This window comes from Carcharhinus amblyrhynchos, chromosome 9 (genome assembly GCF_965287045.1).
Source record: "Carcharhinus amblyrhynchos chromosome 9, sCarAmb.v2.hapA, whole genome shotgun sequence".
Classification (NCBI taxonomy): domain Eukaryota; kingdom Metazoa; phylum Chordata; class Chondrichthyes; order Carcharhiniformes; family Carcharhinidae; genus Carcharhinus; species Carcharhinus amblyrhynchos.
The window spans coordinates 91,389,117-91,416,527 of NC_137332.1; the positions used below are offsets into that span (position 1 = coordinate 91,389,117).

General features: G+C 42.7%; 2 protein-coding genes across 5 annotated transcripts in view; one reads left to right on the plus strand and one right to left on the minus strand.

The window, feature by feature from the left end:
- Nucleotides 1-27,411, plus strand: part of LOC145348007 (uncharacterized) — a 521,035-nt gene that overhangs the window by 314,827 nt on the left and 178,797 nt on the right. The window lies entirely within an intron of this gene.
- On the minus strand, nucleotides 469-25,605 carry LOC145348012 (uncharacterized). 3 transcript variants are annotated; one of them, XM_080196112.1, is made up of 7 exons: nucleotides 25,584-25,605; nucleotides 23,272-24,532; nucleotides 23,144-23,219; nucleotides 14,566-14,573; nucleotides 3,056-3,577; nucleotides 2,112-2,268; nucleotides 469-2,024 (listed from the first exon to the last, which is right to left on the minus strand). In XM_080196112.1, exons 2-7 carry the CDS (start codon nucleotides 24,136-24,138, stop codon nucleotides 1,360-1,362), a joined length of 2,295 nt encoding a protein of 764 aa, XP_080052238.1. In that variant the 5' UTR covers nucleotides 24,139-24,532; nucleotides 25,584-25,605; the 3' UTR covers nucleotides 469-1,359. The 3 variants fall into 3 exon arrangements, with proteins under 3 accessions (XP_080052238.1, XP_080052236.1, XP_080052237.1); XM_080196110.1 differs by lacking the exons at nucleotides 14,566-14,573; nucleotides 23,144-23,219; nucleotides 23,272-24,532; nucleotides 25,584-25,605 and adding exons at nucleotides 5,484-5,609; nucleotides 6,635-6,724; nucleotides 10,373-10,458; XM_080196111.1 differs by lacking the exons at nucleotides 14,566-14,573; nucleotides 23,144-23,219; nucleotides 23,272-24,532; nucleotides 25,584-25,605 and adding exons at nucleotides 5,484-5,609; nucleotides 6,635-6,724; nucleotides 9,787-10,366.

A 27,411-nucleotide genomic window follows, 5' to 3' on the forward strand; every position in this document is an offset into this window, starting at 1 on the left:
GTTCCATGATAGTGGAGTACCCTGGGAGTCAGGCAGGTGAGCCTTGAATGAGTGAGGAGATGGGCTGTGTGGCAGGCCTATATTGGAGAACCAGCACTGTATTGAAGTTTGAAAAAGAGAAACAAAAAACAGCCATCACCCCTCACATATTCCCCACGTCCTATCCATGCCAACCAATGCCCCAGCATGCCTGCCGCATGGCCTTCGTTACCCAATGCTCCTCAATCTTGACCCCTCCTTACTTTCCATGCCAACTTATGCAACCAGTCACGCATTAGTCCATGCCAAACTGTCTCCCACCCAAGTCCATATTACCCTTTATTCCCTGAATGCCAACTTTACCCTAATTCAAACCAACACATACCCCTCAGCCCTTGCCCTTACACCATCTCTTCCAGCTTAAGAGGTACTCACAATAAGCAGATCGCAGAACCCATGCTGTGGTTAAATAAAATCAAGTTCCAACTGTCTGTTATAGACTTCATTTTTTTTAAACAATAAATTCAAATATAAAAAAAAATTAGTACATTTACATTCCTTATAACAAACATCATTCATGTACATAATCATGCCTAAATAAATCAATCACTTAAATTCACAGTCCTACTTCAAGTGTCCACAACCACTTGGAGCTGTCTCTCAAAATAGTATGGCCAGCGTCCTACTGTGATAATGGATGGTTGTGAAGTGTGTCATGCAACATTAATCTAGTTAATCCCTGAGGTTTAAGTCAACAGACAGAATAAAAGGCAATAATTTTAAACTACAGTTTCTTCAAGGAGACTTGAGAGCTCCCTTTGGCAGTTCATCTTGACACTTCTGACAATTGTTTTTGAGTTCCTTGAGCGCTCAAGTCCAATGTGTTGATGCACTTGTCATGCACTTTCATTTCTCCTTCAGTAATCTCAAAGAGCGGCTTATGTCGCACAAAGGTGTTTTGAGACCATATCCTCTACAAAAGCGTACCCTAACTAAACAAATCCAGAAAGTTCGGACCTGGATCCAATGTGCAAATATCAGGCACCTCTCAGCCAAATCTAGACAAATGGAGGCAGTTGCTGATTTGTATGGACAGCTGCCTTTGTGAAACAGTCCCTTTGGAAAAATTCCAGTCTGGCCATTTTTCATCCCAGAAAAATAGGAGGTGCAATGATTGGTGAGGGTGGTTGGGGACAGGATTTGCAAATTTGGGTTTCTGGAGGCTCTCAGTCATGGCAAAAATCCAAACAGAAAAATATCCCTCGGTGGGGAATGAGGCGGCAGTGCTGGAGGGAGGGACTCCGATGCATTCTGTGTCTTCCCTGTCCCTATAACATGACCTCTTCTGTGCCAAAGGCATGTCCAACAGCATGTATCTCTTCACTGGCCTGCTGCAGACGCTACAATCAAAGACAGAATCTGCCTCATTTCATTCAAAATCTCATTGTTTTGTTGCAGAACTTGACAAAGAATCTCATTCTGCTGCTGAAAAATCTCATTGTTTCTTTGTAGAAGCTGCTGAAGAATCTCATTGTTTCTTTGCATATTCTGGCTAACTTCTGTCTTAAATTCAGTCAAAGTTTGCTGAAGCAAGTTAGAAATGGCCTGATAACTCTCTGTACTTTGAATCTGTTCCTGGTGTAAGCATGCCAGAGGTGTCAGATCATCTTTATTTTCTTCACCAGCTGCATGAGCCTGATGTTGTCTGTGTGCTCGTGGAGGCAGCGGAGCTTCTGCTCCCAAAACCACAGATTCCTCACTTCCAGAAGGTTCTGAGTGCTCTCCCTTCACCACAGCCGCCACAATGTCACAGACCTCCTCCTTCACACAAACCACAACATTTAATTTTAACTCATCAACACCACCCCCCAAATTAGACATCTTATCCTCCTGACTCTCTTCTCCCTCCTCCACTGCAGTTGCCATGCCACGCTGCTGTGAAGTGTATACATTCGTCCCTTCCTCATCAGCCCTTTCAGGAATCTCAGATGCTGCTGTCAACTCTCCTCCATCATCCTCTAATGTGTCGATGCACACCTGTGTATCTGTCAGAGGAAGAAGATCACAATTATTATCATTTGTCACGTAAATTAATCTCCTCCTGAAGGTTTAAACACAGCTGCTGACATCACCTTCACTCATCCTCATATCTGATCCCCCATTGGTTATTGTGGGGTTGGAGAGGTCAAACAGCTTCTTCATGAACTCCTCCCGTTCTGTCAGCTCCTTGATACAGGGAACCCGTCCTCCAGTCAATGAGTGCTCCTGGGTGTTATGGGCCAAATTTACCTAAAGGATGAAATGAAAATTTAAATGAAATCATGGTTCAGACTTTGCTGTGCTGTCTTGTGACAGATTTTCCAAGTGCTGGAGACAGCTTTCAGCCTGCATCCAGGGAAACTTCGATTAGAGATCAATCTTATGACAAGTCAGAGCCATCTCCAAGACAACTGCATTTTACAAAACCTCAAAATTATCTAAAGCAACTTCTTGTGATCCTTCTGTATATTCAAAGCTACAATTTAAAGTTTCAAAATTTAACACATACATTTAAAATTCAGACATTGCCCTCTTGTCCATTGTATGGAAAAATATGCATAAGCAGCAGCTTCTCTACATATTGATGTCGTCTTTTGGTGACATTTAGTGATTTGGTCAAAGGTTAAATTGACCTTGAAACAATTTGACTGATGGTGGGAGAGATTGGAGACAGACGCTGCTGAGACAGACAGTGCTTTGGAAGCACATTTCCTCTTTGTGAGCCCTGGAATATAAACAACAGACAACTTTCGGTGTAAGGGAAGCAGGTGGGCTGCAGTATGAATGCATTGGTATCTATGGAGGTAATTGTTTTGTCGCACACCTCACGTGAATGGTTTCTTACCAGTGTGTTCAGACAGCTGATTAGTCCGAGAATGATTTGTTACATTCCATATATGTTAATGTTTTGTCTTGTGTGTGAATGTGTTGCTGTGCGCAGAGGGAAGGTCACTCGGAATAATTTGTCACATACCATACATGTGAATATGTTGCTGTATGCAGAAACCAATGAGTCTGAGAATAATTATTCACGTACCTTGCATGGGAAGGGTTTCTCTCCTGTGGGAACGCATTGGTGCTGATGAGGGGTCGATGACCACGAGAATGATTTGTCACACACCTCGAACATGAAAGGTTTCTCTCCTGTACGAATGCATTGGTGTCTGCGGAGGTTCGACAACTGTGAGAATGATTTGTCACACACCTCACACCTGAAGGGCTTCTCCCCTGTGTGAACGCGTTGGTGTCTACGGAGAGTCGATGACCGTGGGAATGACTTGTCACACACCTCGCACCTGAAGGGCTTCTCTCCTGTGTGAGTGCGTTGATGTACATGGAGGGTTGATGACTTTGAGAATGATTGGTCACATACTTTGCACCTGAAGGGCTTCTCTCCTGTATGAACGCGTTGGTGTACACGGAGAGTCGATGACACAGAGAACGATTTGTCACACACTTTGCATGTGAAGGGCTTCTCTCCTGTGTGAATGCGTTGGTGGACACGGAGGGTCGATGATACTGAGAATGATTGATCACACACCTTGCATGTGAAGGGTTGCTTTACCAAAGGGACAAATGAAAATTGAAAATGAAGCATGGAGAAATGAATCAGACTTCGTAGTGCTGTCTTGTGACACATTTGCTGAATGCTGGAGACAGTTTTTAGCCTGATCCAGGGGTCTTCTGATTAGAGATCATATTTATGACAAAATTAGCACCATCGGCAAGACAGCTGCATTTTACAATCCGTCAGGGTGGCACTGCCGCCTGCCACCTTGGCAGTGGGGGCCTGGCAGTGCTACTGTGACAGGCTGACACTGCCAGAACAGCAGGGGACTGTGCCAGAGCCCCTGGATTTACCAAGAACTTTAGAACAGAGGAAACCCAAGTATTGAAAAAAAGCAATCAGACTGTGCACCAGGTCTTTCTAAGAAGCACTTCAGAACAAAGAGAGACCCTGTTTTATAAGAAGTTAGGAACAACACCTTGTCATTCCAGGAAGTATTTCAGAACAGAGAGGCCCTATTTTTAAAAAATGTGGTCAAAAAGAATATCTGCTCAAACAATGAAGTACTTCAGAGTTAATGGATCATGAAGAGCCATAACAACAAAAAAAGCTAATCCCACTCATCAATCAAGAGACTTGTAAAAGGTAATGTTTAAGTGAGTGGGCAAGGGTCTGGCAGATGGAGTACAATGTTGACAAATGTTTGGCCTTATGGCTAAGATCAAGTGTAGTATCGACATACTGTACTTGGCTGAAGTCATTAGGTTACATTTTAGCTTCATATGAAGCAATTTTTTAAAGCAGCATCTCGGCCTTTTGGCTAAGATGAAAATGAGATCAAGCCTTGGAGGAGCTATACCTACTCCAATCAGCTTGGATCATATAGATTAAGCCCAAGACAGGAGGTAAGAGCCCTGTCTTGTCAGCTTGGATCGGGAATGTCCCAACTTGTTGGGACTCTGAATTGGATTTGATTTGTTTGGATTGAATTGGAATAAAGTTTAAAAAAAAAACAATCCTGGTAAATGTGAGGTCATCCATTTTGGCAGGGATAACAGCAAAATGGACTATTATTTAAATGGTAAAAAATTGCAGCATACTGCTGTGCAGAGGGACCTGGGTGTCCTTGTGGATGAATCTCAAAAGGTTGGTTTGCAAGTGCAGCAGGTAATTAAGAAGGCAAATGGAATGTTTTCCTCATTGCTAGAGAGATGGAGTTTAAAAACAAGGAGAAAATATGTTGCAGCTGTATAAAGTGCTGGAGAGACCACACCTGGAGTACTGTGTACAGTTTTGGTCTCCTTATTTGAGAAAGGATATATTGGCACTGGAGGTGATGCAGAGTAGACTCATTAGGTTGATTTTGGAGTTGAGAGGGTTGACTTATGAGGACAGAGTAGACAGGGACTATACTCATTGGGATTTAAAAGAATTGGGGAATGTTATAGAAACATATAAAATTATGAAGGGAATAGATGAGATAGAAGCAGGGAGGTTGTTTCCACTGACGAGTGAAACTAGAACTAGGTGGCATAGTCCCAAAATAAGGGGGACCATATTTAGGATTGACTTGAGGAGGAACTTCTTCACCCAAAGGATTGTGAATCTGTGGAATTCCCTGCCCAGTGAAGCAGTTGAGGATACTTCATTGAATGTTTTTAAGGCCAGGAATCTTAAATTTTTGAACAGGAGAGGAATTAAGGTCATGGTGTATAAGTGGAGCTGAGTCCACCAAAAGATCAGCCATGATCTATTGAATGGTGGAGCAGGCTTGAGGGGTCAGATGGCCTACTTCTACTCCTAGTTCTTATGTTCTTAAATTGAATGTAAACAACACAATTCAAAACTTTTTGGGTTCTCAGCATACTCAGAGTCTTGAAAAAGTAAAATGGGAATGAAATTGATTGTGAAAAAAGCACTTCAAAGATTTCCAAAACATCAGAGGGAAGACTTTTACCTTCATCTGACAGATCCTTGAACTTGACATGCTGAGAGAGACAGCAAAGGGATTCAAGGCTACAGAGGGAAGACTTTCACCTTCATCTGACAACCTGGGTTCCAAAACATCAGCGAAGAATCTTAACTAAAATGTGACATATTAAAAGAGAGCTTAATGAATTTCAAAGCTACAGAGAGAAGATCTGCTACATGATAGGATTAAATAGGGCATCTGGATGTCTTTGGGTCGGCATGGACAAGATAGTTTGAATGGCCCCTCTTCTGTGCTATATACAACCTTCGTTCTGGAGACGAACTCTCTGACCACCCCTAACCCCCCCCGTTGGCACTCTGAATGTGACTGTAGAAAGACTACTCACTCCCTTACACCTCCTTGGAGTTCATGGGGCCTGGCCTCCCGCTTTGCAGGACAAGTAATGAATAATCAGATTGAAACGGATATTAATGAGTTTTGATCAGGTTCTTGCTGTTACTGATCTCGCCAGGGTAAACAGGCCGGGAGACTCACAATGGGTTTGACATCAGGTGACAACCAGTTTTGGCCCTTTGCCCGATTCAACAGGCTATTGGGAATCCCAGTTGGGGCTCCAGAGAATTTCCCCGCTCCCCTCCACCTTGAAGGGTTCTCCTGCTCCCCTGTGTGAAAACATTCGTGTTTTCTGAGGCTTGTTGACCATGTGAATGATTTGTCACCGCCTGTGTGAATCATCTGGTGTCTCAGGAGCACCGTGGAATTCACAAACCTTTACCACAAACATGACACCTGAATCACTTCCCTTCCATGTGGCTGCCATTATGGTAACAGTAATTGTAGCAAATGCAGCTCAGAAGATTTTATGAGCCTGTGGAGCCACCAAACTTGAATAGCTTCTCACCTGTGGGAATGAGTTAGTGGTTCATGAGGCTTGCCAAAGAATTGAAGCTTTCAGCACACATGGGAGCCCACTCACACTTCCCAGCCTCACCATGACCAATTGCCACAGCTGAAACTTCAGAAAAGGTGGTCCTGATGAAAAGTTCCACAACACTGACCAGGTTCAGATCTGATGATATGTCATAGCTTCCCTGACCCAACCAATTTCCAGATGGTGATTTCACTCCCAACCTTCTTGGTGTTGAGAAATGCTGTGAAGGGACTGAATGTCTTACCACGTCTGCACATTTGTTCCTTGGGTGATGGTTGGGATGTATCTGTAGCATCTATCCACTCTATATGCTCTGGTGTCGAACGGTGCAATCCTGTAAAACATGAAAAAGAAACATGATTTCCTCCAACTCGCTCTCCTCCTTTTGCTGTTCGGCAGTGAGTGCCAGTATGCAATTCTCATGTCGGAGATCAGGTGCAAGTAATTTCTTTCTCCTCACTTGACTGTCACCCTCTGTTTCCAGTTGAGACACTGGATAGTGACCAGAAACAGACAACGTGGCTACTTTCTTTCCTCTTCCCAGAGCTCCATCTTTCCAAGTACTGTAATAAGTCTCACAACATATCATCGATGAGGATAAACAACTCGCCAAGGCCATCCCCACACCCCGACTACTTGCCTTCAAACAACTGCCCAATCTCAAACAGATCATTATTCACCTTCAGACTAGCGACCACACACCATGCAATCCTGCCTCTGCAAGAACTAGTAAGAAGTCTCACAACATCAGCTTAAAGTCCAACAGGTTTATTTGGTAGTAAACGCCACTAGCTTTTGGAATGCTGTTCCTTCATCAAGTGACGAAGGAACAGCATTCCGAAAGCTAGTGGCGTTTACTACCAAATAAGCCTGTTGGATTTTAAGTGGTGTTGTGAGACGACTTACACTGTTTACCCCAGTCCAATGCTGGCATCTCCACATCATGTCTGCAAGACCTGCCAGATCATCAACATGGATACCACCATCACATGAGGGAACATCACCCACCAGGTACATGGTACATACTCATGTGACTCAGCCAACATTGTCTCCCTCATATGCTGTAGGAAAGGATTTCCCAAAGTGTGGTATGTTGGAAAGACCACACAGATGCTACGACAACGGATGAACAATTGCCAAGCATGAGTGTTCCCTTCCAGTTGGGGAGCAGTTCAGCAGTCAAGGGCAATCAGCCTCCGATCTTCAGGTAAGCGTCCTCCAAGGCACACGACAACACAGAATCGCCGAGCAGAAAGTGATAGCCAAGTTCTGCATCGGCGTGGGTCTCCTCCCAGTGCTCGGGTTTTCTCCCAGTCTAAAGACATCCTGGTTTGGTGCATTGGTCATGCTACGTTCTCTCTCAGTGTATTCAAACAGATATCGGAATGTGGCGACTAGGGGATTTTCATAACTTCATTGCAGTGCGAATGTAAGCTTACTTATTACTAACAAATAAACTTTACTTTTTACGTTTACGTATATGGGGACGAGCTCGACTGGGATCTTGGGTTCATGTCATACTACTTGTAACCCCCACCATACTGCCTGTGTTTGCAAAATCCTACTAACTGTCTTTGCTTGAGACAATTCGCACCTCTTTAACCTGTGATTATCCTCTCTCCACGCACACTGTTCGTACCTGAAAAGAACAAAGAAAATTACAGCACAGGAATAGGCCCTTCGGCCCTCCAAGCCTGCACCGACCAAGCTGCCCAACTGAACTAAAACCCCTACCTTTCCATATTCCTCTATTCCTATCCTATTCATGTATTTGTCAAGATACCTCTTAAAAGTCACTATTGTATCTGCTTCCACAACCTCCCCTGGCAGCGAGTTCCAGGCACCCACCACCCTCTGTGTAAAAAAAAACTTGCCTTGTACATCTTCTTTAAACCTTGCCCCTTGCACTTTAAACTTATGCTCCCTAGTAATTGACTCTTCCACCCTGGGGAAAAAACTTCTGACTATGCACTCTGTTCATGCCCCTCCCACAAGTTTGCAGACTTCTATCAGACTGCCCCTCAACCTCCGTCGTTCCAGTGTGAACAAACCAAGTTTCTCCAGCCTCTCCTAATAGCTAATGCCCTCCATACCAGGCAAATCCTGGTAAATCTTTTCTGTGTCCTCTCCAAAGTCTCCACATTCTTCTGGTAGTGTGGCGACCAAAACTGAACATTATATTTCCAAGTACAGCCTAAGGTTTTATAAAGCTGCAACATGACTTGCCAATTTTTAAACTCAATGCCCCGGCCGATGAAGGCAAGCATGCTGAATGCCTTCTCGACTACCTTCTCCACCTGCATTGCCACCTTCAGTGACCTGTATACGTGTACACCCAGATCCCTCTGCCTATTAATACTCCTAAGTGTTCTGCCATTTACTGTATATTTCCCATCTGCATTAGACCTTCCAAAATGCATTACCTCACATTTGTCTGGATTAAACTCCATCTGCCATTTCTCTGCCCAAGTCTCCAACAATCTATATCCTGTTGTATCCTCTGATGATCCTCATTGCTATCCGCAAATTCACCAACCTTTGTGTCACCTGCAAACTTACTAAGGGTACTGGTGAGGCCGCAGCTGGAGTACTGTGTGCAGTTTTGGTTGCCGCACTTGTGGAAGGATATATTGGTCTTGGAGGGAGTGCAGAGGAGGTTCACTAGACTGATACCGGAGATGACGGGGTTGGACTATGAAGAGAGACTAAATAGACTGGGTCTGTACTCGTTGGGAGTTTCGAAGGATGAGGGGGGATCTTATAGAGACGTATAAGATAATGAAAGGGATGGATAGGGTAGAGGTAGAGAGATTCTTCCCGCTTAGAAAGGATAGCAGGACTAGAGGGCACAGCCTCAAGATAAGAGGGGAGCAGTTTAGATCAGAGTTGAGGAGGACCTTCTTCACTCAAAGGGTGGTGAATCTCTGGAATTCTCTGCCTGTTGAAATGGTGGAGGCTACCTCGCTAAATATATTTAAGTCACGAGTAGATAGGTTTTTGATAGACAAGGGAATTAAGGGTTATGGGGAGAAAGCGGGAAAGTGGAACTGAGCCACTTCAGATCAGCCATGATCTTATTGAATGGCGGGGCAGGCTCGAAGGGCTAGATGGCCTACTCCTGCTCCTATTTCTTATGTTCTTACTAATCAAGCCAATTACACTTTCCTCCAAATCATTTATATTACAAACAGCAAAGGTCCCAGCACTGATCCATGAGGAACGCCACTTGTCACAGCCCTCCATTCAGAAACACACCCTTCCACTGCTACCCTCTGTCTTCTATGACTGAGTCAGTTCTGTATCCAAAGACTCGCATTTCAACCATTCTTCACATTCCAATCTGTAATTATCTTGCAATTGCGTCTATATGCCATTTGTGAACATACGTCCACTCACCTGCTGAAGGAAGCTTGTGATTTCAAATAAACCTGTTGGACTTTAACCTGGTGTTGTGAGACTTCTCACTGTGCTTATCTCAATCCAAAGCTGGCATCTCCACCTCATGGTTCCCAAGTACCGTGAGGGCAATGGAAAGACAGTCAGGTAGAGTGTAAAATGGGCTATCAATTTCCATTGAGCTTGAATTGTGCTAGCGAATACCAATTTTGCCCTCAGAGTATTTGTTTACCATATTAAAAAGAGAAGAAATCTTCATTCACTGGTGATATTGAATTTTCTTTCCTTGTTTTCCCAAATTATTTGAAGAGAACCCACTTGGCAGAAAGTGCTAGAAGCCAAGGAAAATGCTGCTTCAGTGTAGCTGATCGAAAGGTTCTGGTTTATCCTGGGAAATTAGATTCACTGCACTCACTCAGCTGAATTTGGGATGTGCAGTCTATCAGACACAGCACTGGGCAAAACTATCAAATCCAAGCGCAGGCTTTTGGGAAAGGCCGAGGCCTTCAAGTAAAATCATTAAAGAAGATATTAAAAGACATTTCAATAAGTGTGTCTCTGCTCCTCCCAGATAATTACACCTCACCTCCTCATATTCAGCAATGACCCATCAACAAAACTCAGCCTGTAAATCAGAAGGGAAATGCTTCCAATAAACACACTCAATATCCAACACACAGCTCCAATCAAACAGCTCAGCGCTCTGATTGACGGCTCTCACAGCCAATCAGAGAGAGAAAAAGACCAGCCCATTGGATAAATCTCAATTATTCTGCACAGCCAATCATATTGCAGGGCTGGGACTTCACCGACATCTTCTCCACCCGATTCTGCGCGGCCGTTTCCCCGAGAGACTCATCCGGTTAGGACTACATTGGCTATGTCCCCGGGCCTGCGCAGTGAGGAGCGGCAGTATGGAACCAGGGGAAAAAAAAGCCAGCTCGCGGTGCCTGACGGGGATTGTAGTTCTGCCGCGCGCAGCGGCCGTTGGCTCCCAGCGTTCGGGAGTTGGAATGTGAGGAAGCGCGAGCCCCGAGCGGCTGAACCGAATTGAAAAGCAGAGACTGACCCTTGGTCGGAACCAGAGCGATGGCGGTGGGAAGATTCACCATTGCAGGAGATTCCCTATGTACAACTGAGAGTATACAGTGGAAAGTTGAAAGTGGAGTCATAGGTGGACTGAGTGATCAAGAAGGCGTTCGGCATGCTTGGTTTCATTGGTCGGAACATTGAATACAAGAGTTGGGACGTCTTGTTGAAGTTGTACAAGACATTGGTAAGACCACAAATGGAACACTGTATACAGTTCTGGTCACCTTATTATAGAAAGTATATTATTGAACTGGAAGTGTGCAGGAATGACTTACTAGAATGCTACCGGGACTTGATGGTTTGCGTTATAAGGAGAGGCTGGATAGATGAGGACTTTTTACTCTGAGCGTAGGAGGCTTAGGGATGATCTTATGAAGGTCTATAAAATAATAAGGGGTATACCTCAGCTAGTCAATATCTTTTCCCAGAGATAGGGCAGTCTAAAACTAGAGGGCATAGGTTTAAGGTGACAGGGGAGAGATACAAAAGGGTCCAGAGGGGCAATTTTTTCACACAGTGAGTGGTGAGTGCCCAGAACAAGTTGCCAGATTTGGGAGTTGAGGATTCTGTCTTTTTTAGACAGTTACCTGGGTAAGATGGGTATAGAGGGATATGGGCCAAATGTGGGCAATTTGGACTAGCTAAGGGGTTAAAAAAAAAGTGGCATGGACAAATTGGGCCAAAGGGCCAGTTTCCATGCTGTAAACCTCAATGACTCTATAATTGAAGAGCAAAAAGTCACAACAGTCCCACTGACTGGACAACAGGGAAGAGTTGCAGTGTGGTTGGTGATGTCAAAGGCATGATGTGGAGATGCTGGAGTTGGACTGGGGTAAACACAGTAAGAAGTCTCACAATGCCAGGTTAAAGTCCAACCAGTTTATTTCATAGTAAACCCACAAGGTTTTGGGGTTTGCCCCTTTGTCAGGTGAGTGGAGAGTTCTGGTCTCAGTCAGAACTCACACACGGTTTACAGAATACTGATTAGAATGCAAGTCTTTACAGCTAACCTGCTATTCAAGTCTTAAAGATGCAGACAATGTGAGTGGAAATGTTCCCTTCCTGTTGGTGAACACTTCAGCGGTCACGGGTATTTTGCCTCTGATCTTCGGGTAAGTATTCTCCAAGGCGACCTTCACGACACACAACAGCGCAGAGTCGCTGAGCAAAGACTGATAGCCAAGTTCCGCACACATGAGGATGGCCTCAACCGGGATCTTGGGTTCATGTCACACTATCTATAACCCCCATGACTTGCCTGAACATGCAACATCTCACGTACTGTCCTGCCTAGTGACAATACACATCTCTTTAACCTATGCCTAATGCTACCTCCACTCACGTTATCTGCATCTTTAAGACTTGAATAGCAGGTTAGCTGTAAAGACTCACATTCTAATCAATACTCTGTAAACTGTGTGTGCCTTTATATGTTCTGATTGAGATCAGAACTCTCCACTCAACTAACGAAGGGGCAAACCCTGAAAGCTTGTGGGTTTACTTTCAAATAAACTGGTTGGACTTTAACCTGGTGTTGTGAGACTTCTTACGATGTCAAAGGCTGCAGAGTGGTTGCTTCTCTCTCCACAGACGTTTTCTGACCTGAGGATTTCTATCATTTTCGGAATCTCTATCAGATTTCCAACAATCACAGAATTTTTGTCCCGTTGGATTCCAAGAGCTGGCTGTGTGCATTTTAGGGAAGTGTAGGCTATGGGCTGATTTGATGAAGGTTTGAAAATAACTAGCTTGTCTTTATGACTTCATGTGGACAAATTATTTCAATTAGAGAGGTTAGGGTGGACAAAATGTCATATTTACAAGCTGTGCAAGGGCAGAACTACAGATTCATCAATCATTAAAAGGAACAAGGCAGCTCAACAAGGACATTTTATTTTTTAAAAAATTGGACATGTGACTATAATAACACTGGTCTATTTTTGAAGGAATAGAACTGAAAAGCAGAGAAGTGGTGTTGAACTTGTCTAGAACCTTGTTTAGACCACAGAAAGAGAATAGAGCCAACTTTTCAAATGTTGGCTCTATTCTTTCCCCACATACGCTGTCAGTCCTGCTGAGATTTTCCAGCATTTTCTGTTTTTGTTTCAGATTCCAACATCCACAGTATTTTGTTTTTAGTTTGTTTAGACTGCACTTGCAGAGCAAATTCAGATCAACATATTGAAAAAGGACAGAAAGGAACTGGAGAAGGCACAAAATAATCAATAAAGATGATATTGAGAGATTGTAAATATCAGGAAAGACTGAACAGGCTAGCATCCTATTCCCTAAAAATGGATGGCTGAGTGGTGGCATCATGAGAAATCTAAGATGATGAATTATTAAATTAAGAATTTGGGGGCAATTAATAGAAAATGTTCCCACATTTGTGGGAGGAGTCCAAAACTAGAATTCAAAAATATAAAATGGTCAACTGTAAACCCAATAAGGAATTCAGGAGAAACTTCTTTGCCAAGAGAATAGTTAGAATTTGGAACTTGCTCCCAGTTGAGGGAAATAAGTTTTTAATGTTTTTGATGGGAAGCCAGATCAGTAGATGAGGGTGAAATGAATAGAAAGATCTGCTGATAGGTTGAGATAAAATAGGTATGAGAAAGCTCATGTGAAGCATGAGCAACAGTAAAAAGTAGATGGGCCCAATGGACATTTTGGAATTTTAAAAACTAGAATTAAAATAAAAATTGCTGAAAATACTCAGCAAGGCAGACAGCTCTTTAAGCTGAGATTACCACCTTTGTTCAAAGATTGCTCCATTGCTCTTGTGAACAGAACTGCCTATCCACCATCGTCTGACCACCCCTACTACTTCACCACCCCCCACTCCTCTTCCCTCACTAGCCCCGCTCTCAGCAGCACCGGTTCCACAGTCAAAATGTCCTTAATTCACTTCCTCAGAGCTATTTGGCCTGGGGTCAGTCTATATGTCACTGTCACTCTGCAAAGATGAAATGTGTCCCTAGCACAGTCATTCCTTAAGTTATTCTCCAAATGCAATCACAGAGCACAAAGAGAGCCTTGGGTTATTCCATGGGAGCAAGTGTCACTTTCTGGTTGACTGAATTCCCAATTCAGAGTTAATCCCAGAGTCACTCCCCGAGCAGCAGCTCCATAATCTGTTCAGCTCTATTCAGCATCCCTCCCTGCCAGGCCCCATCTCTTATAGCTTGCTGTCCAGAGCCTGTCCCTCCCTGACCTTTTCTCCCTTTTCCTTTGCCACACATGCCATCAAGGACTATTACTTACGTGGTGAAAAACTGCAGCAGGCGACGGTGCAGAGGGACCTCGGGGTCCTTGTGCATGAGTCGCAAAAACCCAGCTTGCAGGTGCAGCAGGTGGTCAGGAAGGCGAATGGGATGCTGGCCTTCATAGCGAGGGGGATTGAATATAAAAGTAGGGAGGTCTTGCTGCAGCTGTATAGGGCATTGGTGAGGCCGCAGCTGGAGTACTGTGTGCAGTTTTGGGCGCCGCACCTGCGCAAGGATATTTTGGCCTTGGAGGGAGTGCAGAGGAGGTTTACTAGGCTGATACCGGAGTTGAGGGGATTGAGCTATGAGGAGAGGCTGAATAAACTAGGCTTGTACTCGTTAGAGTTTAGAAGAATGAGGGGAGATCTCATTGAGACGTATAAGATGATGAATGGGATGGATAGGATAGAGGTGGAGAGACTCTTCCCGCTCAAAAAAGACAGTAGGACTAGGGGGCACAGCCTCAAGATAAAGGGGGGGCGGTTTAGAACGGAGTTGAGGAGGAACTTCTTCACTCAAAGGGTGGTGAATCTCTGGAATTCTCTGCCCGTTGAAGTGGTGGAGGCTGCCTCGCTAAATATTTTTAAGAAGCGGGTTGATGGGTTCTTGAAAAGAGAGGGGATTAAGGGTTATGGGGAGAGGGCGGGAAAGTGGAACTGAGCCACGACAGATCAGCCATGATCTTATTGAATGGCAGGGCAGGCTCGAAGGGCTGGATGGCCTACTCCTGCTCCTATTTCTTATGTTCTTATGTTCTTTCCCTCTCCCCCGTGCATGTGCTGATCCCACCACTGCACAGGCAGTATGAAGGCATAGTGTTTAATGTTGCTGTCTCCCGGGTTCGACTTCCTGGCCTGGGTCACTGTGTGTGCAGAGTGTGTATGTTCTCCACGTGTCTGCATGAGTTTCCTCTAGGTGCTCTGGTTTCCTTGCTGTGGTTTCCTCCTATATTCTGAAACATACTGGCTAGGTGCATTGGCCAAACTAAATTCTCCCTCTGTGTCTGAATGGTGACAGTGTGGTGACTAGGGGATTTTCACAGTAATTTCATTGCTGTGTTAATATAAGCAAATACATTTTTAAAACTTTAAGTATATCTTTGCTTTGGAAGCTACGAGTCTTCCTGTCCTGATCTAATGTCATACACATCCCAAACTGACGTTGTCAGTTTGAAAGCTTCCAAGGATGAAGAATGCTATTCCCACACTAGAAATCTATGTCAAATTTGAATTGGCTTTGTGTTTTCTTCAAATAATTTTGGAAAACAAAGGGGGAAATTTCAAAATCTCCATAGAGTTAACATTTTGCCAAGTTTTTTTACACTAAAGGAGTTGGTTACTTCAGTAAAGGTGGAGTGGGAGTTGGAGGAAATCATAATTCCCTTTCCTGTATTTTTTTAGAAGGATTGCATTGTACCACACCAAAGAGAGGATAGACACTGCGGTTAGATCCTGACTGTTAATGAAGAAACAACTGTGGGAAGACATCCACTCACTTCACAGCCTTGCTTAACACATAAGTTTGGGCAGTGAAACCATCTTCTGGAAATCGGTTAGGGCAGGGAAGCTTTGACATATCATCAGATCTGAAATTGGTCAGTGCTATGGAACCTTCCAGCAGACCAATGTTCTCAGATGTTTGCTGTGGGTGATTGGTTAGACTGAGGTTGAGAGAAATGTGAGTAGGATCCAAGTATGGTGAGAATTTCAATCATTTATCGAGCCTCGAGAAATACTAATACATTCCTAAAGGTGAGAAGCAGTTTGTATGAGTTGTGGGAGGAAAGCTCCAAAGCATCTTGAGCTCTATCACACAAGATGCATCTGTGGATCAACGACATGGAAGAGAAACCATTGAAGTGTGAGGTGTGTGTTCAAGACTTTGCACTGTCATCTATGCCTGTGAATCTCAAGGGTGAGAAATCATTCAGGTGCAAGATAAATAACAAATCATTCTCTCAATAATCGAACTTTTGTAGACACCACCGCATTCACACAGGAGAAAAACTGTTCACAAATGATGTGTATGACAGATCATTCTCCGAAACATCAAACCTCCATGCCCATCAATGCATTCATAGAGGGAACAAATACTTCAAGTGCAACGTGTGCAACAAATCATTCTTGCACTTAATGAATCTCCAGGTATACCAATGTATTCACACAGGGGAGAAGCTGTTGGTGTGTGAGGTTTGTGAAAAAGAGAGTTATCAGGCCTCCTGCAACATCAGACAACCCACACAGTGAAGAAACCTGTCCAAGTGTGAGGTCTGTGATAAACCTTCTTGCAATATGTACAAGGCGGCTGATGTATCAGACATTTCACGTAGGAGATGTTGCGGGATTCTCTGGAGGCTAGATGTTGCCAAAAATGTTAACAAATACAGATTCACAAAAGCCAGTCTCTCGGTTAAAAATGTAGCTTTATTTATTAACCAACAATTGATGGAAGAATCAGCATTCGGCAGTCCAATACCTTACTACAAGAGGAGAACTTAAGCATTCCAACACCACTCTGGGGTTGTAGTGCATAATACAAGTCAATTGTACATTCCATAAGTTACATTTCCCACCTTCTGTTTAGTTATGAAAGTCATTTTCAATACAAATCAGTCATGATTAATATCTGTCATATACTTTAGCCAATTGCATTTTACTCTTTGACTTCATTGGTCTGTAGAATCTGGATGCTTCCTCCCTCTGTTGCTCAGCAACCCCTAACGCTTGGCTACAAAGAGCAAAATTAGTGTTCCCACTAACTGTTTGCTTATGTCAATGACCAAGCTAGACAGGTGTACATTCTTATGTCTGAAAAAGCCTACCTTATCTGGACAACGTGAACAATCCTATTCATAAGGGACTCTGAGAAGACCTGCTCTATCTGCACAATATGAACTACCCTATTGATGAAGGGGCTGAGAAGACCTTTTCTGGTAGTACCTGTTATTGATAAGAACTTACACATTCTGTAGTTTCGTTGTTCTGAAGAGTGTGGTTCATCTCAATATACCTCTTACCGATTAGGCTTTGCAGAAACCTGCTTTTGGCCAAAGTGTACAGTTTTCATAAACATCCAGCTAAAATGCATTTTTAAATTCAAAATGCATGTTTAAATCAGAAGAACTTGTTCAGATCTCATACTTACTTAATTAAGTCTCTTACCAAGTTTTTATGTGTCTTATGTAGACTGTTCCCCTGTTAGCTTGTAAGTCCAATCTAAGATCATTTCACTTATTGTTAGTATTTTATTAGCAACTTAAATCCCTGGTTACTTAATTTCTCTAACCGACTAGGAATTTCTCTAACAGGAGAGAAACCATTTAGATGTGAGCTTTGTGAGATGTCTTTCACCCCATCTTGTGAATTCCTGACACCCGAGATTCACACAAAGGGAAAAACCCTTCAAGTGAGGTGTGCAATGACTCTTTTCACAATTTTCAATCCTTAGCACATACCAGTGTATTCACACAGCTGAGAACCCATTCATCTATGAGGTCGGCAATAAATCATTCTCATTGTCATCAACCCTCAGCAACAAACACCAACATATTTACTTGGGAAAAACCATTCACGTGTGGTGTACAACAAATTCTTTTCACAGTCAAATCTCCATGCACACCAAAACATTCACATTGGAGAGAAACCATTCAGATGTGAGCTATGTGACAAAGTGTTCTTGCAGTTAATGAACTTCCGCAGACAGCAACGCATTCACACGGGGGAGAAGCTGTTCGTGTGCGAGGTTTATGATAAAGCCTTTACACAATTATTGAGCCTCACAAGACATCAGACAATCTACATGAAAAGAGAACCCTTCAAGTGTGTTTTCAGTAAAGCTTTCACAACACCATCAGTGAGGCTCCTACTGCACCAGAGAGCTCAGTGGAGTAATCCTTTAAGTATGTGGTTTGCAGCAAGGCTTTGGTAAGGTCTTCGAACCATAGAAATGTAGTGCTCAGAAAGAAGTCATTCAGCTCATTGTGTCAGTGCCACAAAAAAAGAAAAAAAATGAAATTTTAATCCCGTTTTCCAGCACCAGTGAGTAGCTTTGCAGGTTACAGCACCTCAGATGAAGATCCAGGTACTTTTTAAATGAGTTGTGTTTCAGCTTCAGCTACCAACTTTTGTCAGGGAATTCCAGACACCTACCACTCTGGGATTGAAAAAGTTTTTCCTCAAGTCCTATCTAATCCTTCTACCAATCGTCTTAAATCTATGCCCCTGGTAATTGACCCCTTAGCTAGGAAAACAAGTATTTCCTGTCCACCCTTTCTGGCCCCTCATACTTTAATACATCTCAATTCAGTCACCCCTTGGCCTTCTCTGTTCTAAGGAAAACAACCTCAGCCCATCCAATTGCTCCTCATAGCTACATTTTCCAACCTGGCAACATTCTTGAAAATCTCTGTACTCTTGTCACAGCAATTATGTCCTTCAAATAATATGGTGACCAGAACTGTATGTAAAATTCCAACTGTGGCCAAACCAATGTTTTATACAATTTCATCAAAAATGTTCTTGCTTTTGTATTCAATACCCTGTTCACTAAAGGAAACTGTTCTATATGCTTTCTTCGTCATCTTGTCCACCTGTCCTGCCACCTTCAAGGACTTGTGGACGTGCACTCTGAAGTCTCTTAATTGCTCAACCTCTCTCAATATCTTCCATTTATTGAGTATTCTCTTGCTTTGTTTGCTTTCCCCAAATGCATGACCTCACATTTTTCCAGCTTGAATTCCATTTGCCACTTCTCTGGCCACTGAACCAAACCATTGATATTATCCTGGAGTAGACAACTGTCCTCTTCCCTATTAACCACATGGCCAATTTTTGTATCATCTGCAAATTTCCCAATCATGCCACCATCCACATTTAAGTTTAAACACCAGAGTTTCAACGAGGTTAGAAATTCTTAAGAAGTGTGTGGCAAGGGTTTCACTTACAAGCCTGATCTCTCGGAGCACCACAGGATCCACACTGGTGAGAAACCATTCAGGTGTGAGGCATCTGTCAAGACATTCACACAACGTACTTGATGGTCCATTGACCCACTTACGTAAGAGAAATCCAGTCAGTGTGAGTTCTGTGATAAAGCCTCACAAATGTTGGAACTTCTGGACCATCGATGAACCCACACAGGGATCCTCTTCAGGTGACTGATACCATGTTTGTACTCTCCTGTGTGGGAGGACTATTATCCTGAGTATGGTGAAGCAATGGGGGTGAGTCTCTATAGACCTGAGTTCCCTCAGCCCATCTTACCTCGATGTAACAACTGTGATACCATCTTGAACTCTTCCAAAATTCAGTTCTTGTTCTTGAGTCATTTTCAAATGTTTTGTTATTTGATGATTCAAAGTTTGCTGTAAGCTGAGAATTGTCTCTTTGTTTGTCTGCTGTTTTATTCATCCTCTGTATAAATTTCTTATTCACGATAAACTCATTTCTTTTATCCTTAATCCATTCTACCTGATTTGTCAACATCGTGAAATCCTATTTGCTGAAACACTTGGGAGCCTGCACTAAGAGTCCTGTACACCAATGAATTCTCATGTTGCCAGACAGTAGGATGTAATTGGCCAAAGTAACTAATCCATATTAACAAGATTGGTCCATCCTATCAAGATGGACAGAGTAGGCTGGCAGAGGATTTCTGAGAAAGTATAATTACAGAATGTCTTGATAGTTTAATTAGAGTAACTTGAGCTGTCTAAAATTGTTCTCTCTCCCATGGTGGAAACCAGGCCTGGGCACTAAAATACATCTTCAACCAGAATTTACTGTCTCCTTACGTTTTTTTGTATTTGTTGAGCTGTATCAACAAAAAGAAATTTCCTGCAGAAGCCAGCAAAGTATACATGTCTCTGAAAAACTCCTACGTGCACTTTACATGCACATTCATTGCCTATTTTTAGTACCTCAAAAGACATCTTACTTTTTCCAACAAGCTGCTTTGCTGCTACAATAGTGTTTTTGGGGACCATGACCAAAGGGGTTCCTCTCCTTTCTACAAGGGCACCCTATTTATCCAAAGAATACGTGGAGTTCAATCCAGATCCTAATTAATTTACTTTGTACATTTGGATTTCAGATACCTCTTGCCCCAAAGCCACACATTATGATCTTAGTTGATGTTTTAACTTGACGTGAAGTTTGCTGAATGGAACTCTGGTTAAAAAGACCGTAACGTTCACTTAAATTTTAATCCAACATGGACGAACAGAATCACACGATTGCTGATTTGTTTTAACAAGAAAAACACATTTATTAAACTTGAAAACTGAATTATAATACAATACTCCTTTACTCCTCCTTTAACTTAGCAACCATTCACAGGTTTTAAGGTTAATATAGATGACAAAGTATGTTTGAAGTTAAAATGGTTTCATTAAGATATAAAAGTTAGTGTCTGTGAATTTCTCAGAATTCCCCAGATGATTGTCATCTGAGAGTTTCCAAATTCGACTCTTTAAATACACTTCAAAATCTTCTCTCACAGCAATACTTTCACTTAACGATTTGCATTTTAAATCCAGTTCAGATTTTGCAAATGAGACTTTTCCACAAAGTTCCTCCACTTTTAAGAGTGAGTCCATTCCAGGATTTTGTTCCAACCCTTTTATGATTGCTTTCACTTATAGTATACAACTGCTATACAAATTCTATTATCTAGCTCATACTTCCTTTCCAATCACTTTAAAATTTGTTTCCCAGAGGTGGTAAGACATTCAAAACTTTGCGATCATTTTAGAAACCTTTCTCTACCATTCTAGTTTCTATTCTCAGTTTTGTGACTGGAAATGAAAAGTACCCCTCTGCTCTCCATTCTTTTGTTCCTTTAATTGAAAACTGTGTGGAAGCTTTATTTCATTTTTCTAATTTTCTTAACTATTTGTTCTTTAGATTTCTTGCACTGGCTGTTTTAACCATGACTCCAATGTATAGCTTTTCCTATTGTAAAGCTGAGAGAGATGCACTCTCCTTAGCTGCCCGTCACCAATTGCCTAAGACTGCAGCTCAAATTAAAGAAAGAAGAAACACCTCCCTTTCACTCTGAAAGACCTATTTGCTTAGCAAATTCATGCTGTAGGTCTCTAAACACAACAGAAGCCCAGCTGGAACTGAAACCAACCCCCCCAACTACCTTCCATATACAAACAACTTTGTCCAGCATGAAATCTAACCATTGGTCCCTTTCCAGGCACGTAAACGTTACATGAAAGCCACCGAGACCTTATTTCTCATGTTTACCCAAACAATAAAAAGTCCTTAAAATTATCTTTCATTTCCTAACTCATGAGCGGAGGTAGCTGCTGATTCCTATAGATAGCTGCCTCGGTGAAGTATCCAAACCCCAACCCAGCCTATTCTTGATCCCAGGAAAATGGGAGATGCAGTGAAGTGATCAGAGGGTGGGACATCTGGATTTCAACCTTTTCTATTTTTGTCATGATGGAGAGTCAATTGTGGCAAAAATCCAGACCAAAAACAGGAAAAAAATCCCTCATTATAAAACAGGAGAGTGGAGAATGAGAAATCCTAATTGTGCCTCATTGTCCCCATGATGTGACCCCTACAGTGTCAGAGGCATGTCCAGGAGCAGATGTCTGCACTGGGCTATTGCTGGCCAGAAGGTGCAGGCGCTACAATCTGAGACAGAATCAAAGTTTCATTGTTTCTTTGCAGAAACTGACAAATAATCTAATTCTGCTGATGAAGAATCTTATTCTTTGCAGTTTCTGGCTAACAGCTGTCTTGAATTCAGTCAAGGTGTGTTGAAGCAAGTTAGAAGTGGCCTGATAATTCTCCATACTTTGGACCTCTTCCTGATATAAACACGCAAGAAGTTTCAGATCATCTTCATTTTCTTCACCAGCAGAATGGGCCTGATGTTGTAAATGTGCTCATGGAGATATCAGACCTTTTGCTCCCAAATCCACAGGTTCCTCATCTCCAGAAGTTTCTGAGTGCCCTCGGTCCACCACAACAGCCAGCGCATCTCAGGTCTCCTCCTTCACCATAACAACAATATTTAACTTTAACGCATCAACACTACCTTCCAAATCAGACATCTCACCTTCCTGACACCCCCCTCCCAACTCCACTGCAGCTGCCATGCCACATTGCTGTGAAGTATTCACCTTCATCCCTTCCTCATCAGCCCTTTCAGGAATTTCAGACGCTGCTGTCAACTCTGCTCCATCACCCTCTGATGTGTCCATTGACAGCTGTGTATCTGTCAGAGGAAGAAAAGCACAACTATTATCTTTTGTCATGTAAATTAACTCTCTTCCTGATGGTTTAAACACTCAGCTGGTGACATCACCTTTGTTCACCCCCATATCTGATCCATCATTTGTTATTGTGGGGTTGGAGAGGCCACACAGCTTCATTGTGAATTTCTCCTGTTCTGTCATCTCCTTGATGTATGGAACCCCTCCTCCAGTCAACGCGCAATCCTGTGTGTCATGGACCAGCTTTACCTAAAAGAAGAAATGAAAGTGAAAAATAAATCATGGTCCAGACTTTGCTGTGCTGCCTTGTGACATACTTTCTGAGTGATGGAGACAGCTTTCAGCCTGCACCCAGGGGTATTCTGATTAGAGATCAATATTATGACAAAGTCAGAGCCATCTCCAAGACAGCTGCATTTTACAACACCTCATAACATTAGTAAAAAGAATGTTATGTGCTTTCTATATTTTTCACTCAAAACTATGATTTAGAGTTTCAAAAATTAATAAATATACTTAATATTCAGACATTAACTTCTTGTCCATCATAGGGAAACATACATAAGCAACAACTTCTATACACACTGATGTCTTTTGGTGATATTTGACAGTCTGATCAAAAGGTAATTAAATTGACCTTCTTGAAGTGATTGGACTGATGGTGAGAGAGATTGGAACCTGAGACATACAGTACTACAGCTCCCAGTGAGAGCCCTGGAAGGTAAACCACACAGACAACTCAGTGTAAGGGAAGTAGATGAGCCACAGTGAATGTGCTGGTGTTTGTGGCGATCTGATGACCTTGAGAAAGATTCGTCGCACACCTTGCATGTGAATGCTTTCTCACCAGAGTGTGCAGAGGACTGATTAGTCCAAGAATGATTTCTTACATACCTTGTTTATGAAAGGTTTATCCCCTGTGTGAACACATTGGTGTTTACGAAGGGTTGATGACAATGGGAATGATTTGTCACACACCTCGCACATGAAGGATTTCTCTCTTGTGTGAATCTTCTGGTGTGATAGAAGATGGGAGGATTGGTAGAAATCTTTCTTACAAACATCACATTTGAAGGGTTTCTCCCCCGTGTGAATGCGTCGGTGCCGATGGAGCGTTGATGACTTTGAGAATGATTTGTCACACACCTCACATGCGAAGGGTTTCTCGCCTGTGTGAACACGTCGGTGATGATGGAGGGTCGATGAGTTCGAGAATGATTTGTCACACATGTTGCATCTGAAGGGTTTCTCCCCTGTGTGAAGATGTTTGTGTTCACTGAGGCTTGATGACCGTGTAAATGATTTGTCACACACCTCACACGTGAAGGGTTTCTCCCCTGTGTGAATACGTTGGTGTCTGTGGAGGTGTGATGACCACGAGAATGATTTGTCACACATTTTGCACTTGAAGGGTTTCTCTTGTGCATGGTTCCTCTGGTGTGACATAAAATTAGAGGATTGGTTGAAATCTTGCTTACAAAAATCACATTTTAAGGACTTCTCCCCAGTGGGAATGTGTCGTTGCTGATGGGGTGTCGGTAACTTCAACAAAGATTTGTCACACACATTGCAAGTAAATGGTTTCTCACTTTTGTGAACTTGCTGGTGTCGATGGAGGATCGATGATTGAGAGAAAGACTTCTCACAAATATCACACCTGAATGGTTTCTCCCCTGTGTGAATCAGCTGGTGCCTCAGGAGCTTCGTAGAATTCACAAAGCCTTTATTACAAACACTGCATTTGAATCGTTTCCCTTCCATGCTGTAGCCCTTGTTGTAACAAATGCACTTTTGAATAACTTAAGAACCTGTGGATTTTCTGACACACACTTCACACTTGAACTGCCTCTCACCTGTAGGAATGAGTCAGTGGTTCATGAGAGTCCATGAATGATTGAAATTCTCACTCACACTTCTTCCCAACTTCACCCTGACTGATTGCCCATAGGTGAACATTCGGAAAGGTTGATTCTAACTAGTTTCAGATCTGATGACATGTCAAAGCTCCCCTGACCTGACTTATTTCCAGATAGCTTCACTGCCCAACCTCCTGATGTCTTCCCAAAGTTGTGCTGTTGTTCCTTGGGTGATGGTCAGGATCTATCTGTGGAGTCTATCCTCTCCATATTCTCTGGTGTAGTATGATGCAATCCTTCTATAAAACAGGAAAAAAAAATGTGATTTCCTGCGATTTGCTCTCCTCCATGGCTAAAGGGACTGATGCCTCAGTTAGAGACTTCTATACAATGACTGCCAATCTAATATTCTCATGTGAGGATCAAATGCAAGTTCTTTCTTTTTCCTCACTTGATTGTCACATACCTATTTCCAGCAGGGACACTGGATAGTGACCATGAGCAGATAATGTGGCTACTTTATTTCCTCTGCCCAGTTCCCCATTTTCCCAGGCACCATGAGCGCAATGAGTGTAAAATGGCCTATCAATTCACTACAAGCTCAGGTCATGCTGGCAAAGACTAATTTTACCCTTAGAGTGTGTGCTTATTTGAAGAAGACGTAGGAGAAAACTTTTTTTTCTTTTCCCACCCTCCAACTCTCCGAGCACTTCCTAAGTTGTAGTCGAGCAAAGAAAAATTAAGGAACGGCTCAGAATTTTATAACTAATGTACACCTTAACAAGGGTTAATTCCATAGAAATTTTGGGATTTCTCCCCTTGTTTTTCCAAATTATTTGAAGAAAACACTGGGCAGGAAGTGCGAAGGAAAATATTGCGTCAGTGTAGCTGGTTGAAGGGTTCTGGTTTATCCTGGGAATTTAGATACACTGCACATACCAGACACAACACTGGGCAAACTATCAAATCCAAACCCAGGCTTTTGGGAAAAACTGAGGCCTCCAGGTAAAATTTTTAAATAAGCCATTAAAAGACATTTCAATAAATGTGTCTCTGCCCCTCTCAGATAATCACACCTCCTCTTCTCATATTCAGTAATGACCCATCAACAAAACTCAATATGTAAATCAGAAGGGAAATGCTTCCAATGAACACACTCAATATCCAACACACAGCTCCAATCAAACAGCTCAGCACAAAGCACCGAGTAAACAGGTCTCTCAGCTGGATCTTCTCACACAGCATAAGGGGCATTTCCACACCTGATTCCCCACAGGATAGTCAGACTGCCTGAACATTAGTGTGGATATGATGCAATGTAATTATTATAAATTCTGCTCCTTCACTTACCATCTCCTGACTTGGTTTTCAGTCCCTACAGGAAGTGAAGCAGTTGTGAAAGAGGAAGAGGGGAGAATGGGCAGAGTGGGTGGGCTCTCTGATTGACGTCTCTCACAGCCAATCCAAATATTTCTGGAGTAACAGGAGCTTCCCGAAACTTGGAAAACTGACCGATGAAGCAGAGGCGACTTTGAGCAGCAGATCAGGTGGGGATTTAAACTTATTATTGTCCCATCTGAATAAAACCTCACTTATTACAGCTGCTGTCTCAGTTCCCCCAGCAAATGTTTGACAGAGATTTCATCCTCAAAAGGACAACATCAATGTGGTTTGTGTAGCCTCGGATGTGTTTGGCAGCAGATCAAAGGAGGAAGACCCACAGCATTCACGGTAGTGATGATGTACAGTGGTGGGATTAGCACATTCACTGGAGGGCCACAGGATAGAGAGGGGGTAAGTGGGGATGAGGTAATGGTGGGCACAGGATGTACTAAGTAATTTACTTATCTTGCTCATCTCCTCATATCTCTATTTCCTCTCTCTTTACTCCTTTCTTACCTCTGTGCACTCTTCCTGTTACCACTCCACTTTCATTTTGTCCCAGCCTCTTATTTCTCTCGCTTCTCTTTACAGAGGTAGGAAGGGAAGAGGCCACGAAGATATTTGAAAAGAAGCTCAAAAACTGCTCTAAAACTAACACAGCTTTCCTGAGAAGACTGGATTATTCCACAAGTTTTATTCCTAACAGACTGACAGAACCATGCCTAAACAATAGAACTTTAATGAGTGAACGAAAGCAGAATGGGTAATCAGTACGGATTGAAGACAGTCCCTTAAAATGGCTGGCATGGTAGCACAATGGTTAGTTCCAGGGACCTGGGTTCAAATCTGGGCTCAGGCTACTGTCTCTGTGGAATTTGCTCACTCTCCATGCCTGCGTGGGTTTCCTCTGCGTGCTCCGGTTTCCTCCCATGGTCCAAAGATGTGCAGGCTAGGTTGATTGGCCATTCTAAATTGCTCTTAGTGTTCCGGGATGCATAGGTTAGAGGGATTAGTGGGTAAATATGTAGGGATATGGGGATAGGGCCTGGGTGGGATTGTGGTTGTTGCAGACAAGATGGGCCAAATGGCCTCTTTCTGCACTGTAGGTTCTATGATTTTTATGTCCATTCCAGCTGACACCAGGGACTTTACCACCTTTCACAGTTGCAGAAACCCAGAACCAGATAATACTGTTACCTGCTCAAAACTAGTTACCACTTTCAATCTATTGAACATTACTCGGCAATGATACAAGAATGAAAAGGTTGAGTTACAGTGAGTTACTTAACCAGTTGGTGAGTTTTATTCAATTGGTGTTGCTTGCTTACTGTCCTGAATGGAAGAGAGAGAAAATCTCCCAAATGCCCCTAAGATGTCACCATGTAATAATACAGTGATGTATTGCTTTACAATACATAATATCCCTTTACTCCAGTAGTATGACAACAATGAATAAGTATCATTATGTACAGTTTTATGAATATGTCCAACCTGTAGTACAAGAGTCTTTTTGGGGAACATCAGTTCTGCTTAAGAAGAAACCATTGTTCAGGAGTCTGAGCTTTCATGTTCTCAGGAATCTGGTTCACCACTTGGCTCAGGCAATCATCTGATATAGGTTGTTCTTCTTCAGCTTCTACAAATGTTGTTAGTTCCACTGGTGTAAAATCCAAATTTGACTCAGTTGTGATCATAATTTGAGGTATTTCCAACCTTGAGTGTCAGATGTCGTCCTTTCAGATACCTACTGCAAATTCCCTTTTTGAAACGAAGATTTGATCTGTGCACCTCCCTC

Excerpts from the sequence above, each read along its gene's own strand:
- LOC145348012 (XM_080196112.1), bottom strand. The coding sequence starts at position 24,138 with ATGGAAGGGAAACGATTCAAATGCAGTGTTTGTAATAAAGGCTTTGTG. Across the intron at positions 23,220-23,271 it reads ATAAACCTTTCATAAACAAG|AAAGCATTCACATGCAAGGT; the intron begins GTATGTAAGAAA and ends CACTCTGGTGAG. Across the intron at positions 2,025-2,111 it reads AGATATGAGGATGAGTGAAG|ATACACAGGTGTGCATCGAC; the intron begins GTGATGTCAGCA and ends TTCCTCTGACAG.